Genomic DNA, 6,163 nt, shown 5'->3' with positions numbered 1-6,163 from the left:
GGAATTTATTTGACACAGTGAGTTGTTGTGATCTGGAATGTGCTGCCTGAAAGGGCGGTGGAAGCAGATTCAATAATAACTTTCAAAAGGGAATTGGGGAGATACTGGAAAAGGAAACTTTTAGATGATGGGGAGTGTGGGATGAATTGGATAGTTGGAGCACAGGAACAGCACGGGCACAATGGGCTGAATGGCCTCTTTCTGTGCTGATAGATTCTTTGATTCGAACAGTTTTTCCCCAATTCTGAATTCCAATCGGATCTCCGTCTTTCAGTCCCTGAAACTGATGGTAAATGGAAGTGTCTTTGCAGGTTTGCTGAAAGACTCCAGTCAAATGCTGCCCTTATTCAGCCTCTGATTGAGGAACTGGCTGGAATGAAGCAATATTTTGGAAAGCAGTTGTGTACAGTGAGCTGTTCCTGGGAAAGAATGCAGCTACTGTGCCCCTGCCTGTGAGCGGTGAGCAGGTATTTCAGCAAGAACTTAACCAAATATTTAACAAGCTGCTCCTTCCCCAGGGACAGGCTGCTACTCACTTTAACCCCTGCAATGCTGGCCCACTCTGCTCACCCTCAGCAGAGCCGGCTCCAGTTCACCTTGTGGACCACGGGGCGGTTCAGATTCCGCCCCCCCCCCCCCCCCTCCCCTCGGGGCCACTGACACTCAGACACAATCTCCACACCCAGAATCTCTCTCTCTATACCTTCGGGATAGAATTCAACTTCATTTCCGTCTATCACAGACAGACAGACAGAGAGAGACAGAGACAGACAGACAGAGAGAGAGAGAGAGACAGACAGGGAGACAGATAGACAGACAGGAATGGAGAGAGAGAGAAACAGATAGACAGACAAGCAGACAGAGAGATAGAGACGGAGACAGACAGAGGGATAGAGACAGAGAGAGAGACAGAGAGGGAGACAGATAGACATAGACCGATAGCGACAGATAGAGAGACAAACAGACAGGGAGAGACAGACACATAGAGAGAGAGTCAGGTAGAGAATCACTGACAGTGACAGACAGAGACAGACAGATATGGACAGAGATAGACAGACAGACAGACAGATAGATAGATAGATAGATAGATAGATAGATAGATAGATAGATAGATAGATAGATAGATAGATAGATAGATAGATAGATAGATAGATAGATAGATAAAAAAGAGATGGAGAGATGGTTAGAAAAGTAAAAAGGTAGAGAGGGGTCGGCAGTGTGACCGAGTAAAGGGGAGAATCGAGTTATAGTAAGAGGGGGATGGAGGGAGGGATGGAGAGGATAGAGCAGTATTATAGGAAGAGTGGAATAGATTAATGTGGATAGGATGGTGATAGGGACATATAGCGAGATTCAGACAGAGACAGAATTAGACACACACACAAAGTGACACAGAGAGACCGAGAGAAACACAGAGAGGGAGACAGAGACACAGACAGGGACACAGACAGACAGAGACACAGACAGGGAAACAGACAGGGACACAGACAGAGACAGACCATTGGGAAGAAGGTTGGGAGTTTGGGGGATTTCTCTGCTGAGTTGGATTCAGAAACTCACCTCCATTCACAGCTGCAACTTGAAGGAAGGTTAGACATGTTAGTGTGAATAAGGTGCAGAGTCGCAGACACCTTCTGCTTTTCCAGCGAGTGTTTGACCTCTCCATCCTCCTGCCTGCTTACAGGAATGTGAGAGTCAGGGTCGGCTTCACTTCACCTCCGAGAAGTCCCACACAGCAAAACAATCCCAAAGCTACTTTTCACAAAGCCATCAGTGGAGGAAGTGTGCGGCTGGCGTTAGGATCCCTCTGAGTTCCCCAGCACTCTGGACTCTCCAACCCAAATCCTGTCCCCGCTCTGCCAGACTGCAGGGTGGGGGGGAGGATGGGGAGGGGGTGGGGGAGCTGAGGGGAGGAGACTGACAGCTCATCATCAACTACTGAAACTTACCCAGTCACCTCACTGAAATCCACATCATCCACCCACTGACCGCCCGCAAGTACTCCCCAAAAACTGATCACTTCAAACAACTCAGCCGAGCCACTCGGAGGGACAGAGAGACAGAGAGAGAGAGGGGGACGGAGAGAGAGAGGGACAGAGAAACAGAGAGAAAGAGAGAGAGAGAGGGACAAAGAGAGAGAGAGAGAGGGAGACAGAGAGAGAGGGGGGGACAGGGAGAGAGAGAGGGACAAAGAGAGGGACAGGGAGGGAAACGGGGGGAGAGAGAGAGAAACAGAGAGAGAGAGACACAGACAGAAAAAAAGAGAGGGGATCAGAGAGAGAGAGGGACAGAGAGACACACACACACACACAGACACAGAGATAGGCAGAGAGCGAGGGGGATCTGACTCACTAATTCTTGTACTGTTCAGAGTTGAACTGATATTAAGCAAATAAAAAACACACAGGACAAAGCCGAAATTGCAAAGAATTTAATTGGAAGTCACTTTTGGTGAGAAGGTGTTTTCTGCGGAAAGGCAGAGTGTGGAGAGTGAGCTGAAATCTGCCCCCAGCATCCAGAGATCTGACATTGGGAATGTTTGAGGAAGGGGCTCCAATTCCCACTTGGAAATGTTGCTGATATTAATCAGCAGGGAGGATCTGAAATCTCTGCATTTTAAAGATTTCAACAAAAAAACTTTATTACTCATATCTTCAATGAAAAGTTCTGGATGAAATGAAAGAGTTAAAGGCTGAGAGAGAGAGAGAGAGAGACCACCACCCGTGAGAAAGGAAAAGCAGGCAACAGGGAGAAAGATTCAAACCAAATGTGAATTTGGCCAATGTGATGCTCAGCAAGTTGCTGCCACACTCACATTCCACAATCTGTTTCAGACATTAACCTTGGACAACCTGTGGATGGAGTCTGTGTTACTGCACACACTGCCGCCACATTGCTAAATGTAAAGATATCCAGTTCAGTATACAGACTGATCATTGTACTTTATCTCACAGCCTGGGGGAGGGGTGAACCTTAAATACTCCAGCTCCCAGAAACCAGCATCCACTCAGTCACAAAAATCCATTTCATCGCCTGAATTCACCAACAGCCCAGGCCGCTGTGGACAACACATAATATTATACACAACAATGACTCCTGTAACTTATGATGTGGAGATGCCGGCGTTGGACTGGGGTAAGCACAGTAAGAAGTCTCACAACACCAGGTTAAAGTCCAACAGATTTATTTGGTAGCAAATGCCATAAGCTTTCGGAGCGCTGCTCCTTCGTCAGATGGGGTGGATATCTGTTCTCCAACAGTGCACAGAGACACAGAAATCAAGTTACAGAATACTAATTAGAATAATTAGAATGCAAATCTCTACAGCCAGCCAGGTCTTAAAGGTACAGACAATGTGGGTGGAGGGAGCATTCAACACAGGTTAAAGAGATGTGTATTGTCTCCAGACAGAACAGCTAGTGAGATTCTACAAGCCCAGGAGGCAAGCTGTGGGGGTTACTGATAATGTGACATAAATCCAACATCCCGGTTTAGGCCGTCCTCATGTGTGCAGAACTTGGCTATCAGTTTCTGCTCAGTGACTCTGCGCTGTCGTGTGTCGTGAAGGCCGCCTTGGAGAACGCTTACCTGAAGATCCAAGGCTGAATGCCCGTGACTGCTGAAGTGCTCCCCCACAGGAAGAGAACAGTCTTGCCTGGTGATTGTCGAGCGGTGTTCATTCATCCATTGTCGTAGCGTCTGCAGGGTTTCCCCAATGTACCATGCCTCGGGACATCCTTTCCTGCAGCGTATCAGGTAGACAACGTTGGCTGAGTTGCAAGAGTAGGTACCGTGTACCTGGTAGATGGTGTTCTCACGTGAGATGATGGCATCCGTGTCGATGATCCGGCACGTCTTGCAGAGGTTGCTGTGGCAGGGTTGTGTGGTGTCGTGGTCACTGTTCTCCTGAAGGCTGGGTAGTTTGCTGCGGACAATGGTCTGTTTGAGGTTGCGTGGTTGTTTGAAGGCAAGAAGTGGGGGTGTGGGGATGGCCTTGGCGAGATGTTCGTCTTCATCAATGACATGTTGAAGGCTCCGGAGGAGATGCCGTAGCTTCTCCGCTCCGGGGAAGTACTGGACGATGAAGGGTACTCTGTCCACCGTGTCCCGTGTTTGTCTTCTGAGGAGGTCGGTGCGGTTTTTCACTGTGGCGCGTCGGAACTGTTGATCGATGAGTCGAGCGCCATATCCTGTTCTTATGAGGGCACCTTTCAGCATCTGGAGGTGTCTGTTGCGATCCTCCTCATCCGAGCAGATCCTGTGTATTCGGAGGGCTTGTCCGTAGGGGATGGCTTCTTTAACGTGTTTAGGGTGGAAGCTGGAGAAGTGGAGCATCATGAGGTTATCCGTGGGCTTGTGGTACAGTGAGGTGCTGAGGTGACCGTCCTTAATGGAGATGCGTGTGTCCAAGAATGCAACCGATTCCGAAGAGTAGTCCATGGTGAGCCTGATGGTGGGATGGAACTTGTTGATGTCATCATATAGTTGTTTCAGTGATTGCTCACCATGACTCCAAAGGAAGAAAATGTCATCGATGGATCTAGTGTATAGCATCGGTTGAAGGTCCTGTGCGGTGAAGAAGTCTTGTTCGAACCTGTGCATGAAGATGTTGGCATATTGAGGTGCGAATTTTGTCCCCATGGCTGTTCCGTGTGTCTGGATGAAGAACTGGTTGTTGAAGGTGAAGATATTGTGGTCCAGGATGAAGCGGATGGGTTGTAAAATTGCATCTGGAAACTGGCAGTTGATGGCATTGAGTACTGAGGCCGTTGCAGAAATGCCATTATCGTGGGGGATGCTGGTGTGGAGTGCCGAGACATCCATTGTGACGAGGAGTGCTCCTGGTTCAACTGCTCCATGTGTGTTGAGTTTCTGTAGGAAGTCTGTAGTGTCGTGACAAAAGCTGGGGGTTCTTTGTACAATGGGTTTCAAGATGCCCTCGACATAGCCGGAGAGGTTCTCGCACAGCGTTCCGTTTCCTGAAACGATGGGACGGCCGGGTGTGTTTGCCTTGTGTATTTTTGGGAGGCAGTAGAGATCTCCAACGCGTGGAGTAAGTGGGATGAGAGCACGGAGGGTGCTCTGAAGATCCGTATCAAAGGTTTTGATCAGAGTGTTGAGTTGACGGGTGTGTTCTTTGGTCGGATCTGTGGGTAACTGTCTGTAGTGTTCCTCGTTGTTCAGTTGTCGGTACACTTCTTTGCAGTAATCCATTCTGTTCAGTATGACGATGGCCCCTCCTTTGACTGCTGGTTTGATGACAATGTTGCGGTTGGTCTTGAGAGCGTGGATGGCGTTACGTTGTGCTTGGGTGATGTTCGGTGCTGTCTTGTGAGTGCGGCTGATGAATTTGGTGTTGATGCACCTCCTGACGGCTTGGGCATACATGTCAAGTCGAGGGTAGCGGCCTTCCGGAGGAGTCCAATTCGACTCTTTCCTCTTCGGTTGCACTGCAGATCTCTCTGTCGGCTGTTCCGGTTCATTGGCTGTCTCATTGTGTTCACTGTTGGCCTCTTGGGGTTTGTGGAAGAACTCCCGCAGCCTCATTCGCCTGATGAATTCCTCTGTGTCTGCTGCGAGACTGATGGGGTCTATTTTGGTAGTGGGGCAAAAGTTGAGCCCTCGGCTGAGAACTTCGATTTCATCTGGCTGAAGTGTGTAGTCCGATAAGTTGACAATGGACTTCCCTGCAGTGGTACTGTTTTCTACTGTGGTACCGGGGGAGGCTTGGTTGCTGCTGGTGGTGATGCCGAGTTTCTCAAGTTTCCTGTTCTTGGTGTGCATGTAGATGGTGTAGTTCCTTTGTCTCATCTGCTTGGCAGAGTTTCGCAGCTGGTCTGCGTCCCGAGCGCAAGTTGAGAATATGGATTCGATCTTGGTTTCCAGGCTGCGGCGTTTGCTGTAGGGCTGGTGTATGAGGTGGTTGAGGAGTGTGAGAGAGGTGCAACGGCAAAGTCTCTCAGCGTAGTCTGTGTTCAAGGTTGACCTGAGTGGGTTCGTGATCCGTAGTCCTTTCGGTATTTTGTCTGCTTTCTTGCATGTTTGCAGAAACTTGATGTCTGTGTCGATATGCGCGATCTTCTTGGAGATCCTCTCCACTTGGAGCCGGCAGTTTGCGGCGTCGATGGTAGTCATGATGTGGAGATGCTGGCGTTGGACTGGG

General features: G+C 49.2%; 1 protein-coding gene across 1 annotated transcript in view; it reads right to left on the bottom strand.

Moving 5' to 3' along the window:
* The window catches only part of LOC144497798 (collagen alpha-1(XI) chain-like), a 494,895-nt gene extending 493,079 nt beyond the window's left edge, over positions 1–1,816 (bottom strand). The window contains exon 1 of the mRNA XM_078219235.1: positions 1,561–1,816. Coding sequence (XP_078075361.1) covers positions 1,561–1,666 — 106 coding nt within the window. The 5' untranslated portion in view covers positions 1,667–1,816. The remainder of the gene's footprint in view (positions 1–1,560) is intronic.
* Between the last annotated feature and the right edge of the window lie 4,347 nt (positions 1,817–6,163).

The sequence above is a fragment of the Mustelus asterias genome, chromosome 8 (genome assembly GCF_964213995.1).
Source record: "Mustelus asterias chromosome 8, sMusAst1.hap1.1, whole genome shotgun sequence".
Taxonomy (NCBI): Eukaryota; Metazoa; Chordata; class Chondrichthyes; order Carcharhiniformes; family Triakidae; genus Mustelus; species Mustelus asterias.
Note: the sequence above shows the minus strand (reverse complement) of the source record. Positions and strands in the feature narration are given on the sequence as shown.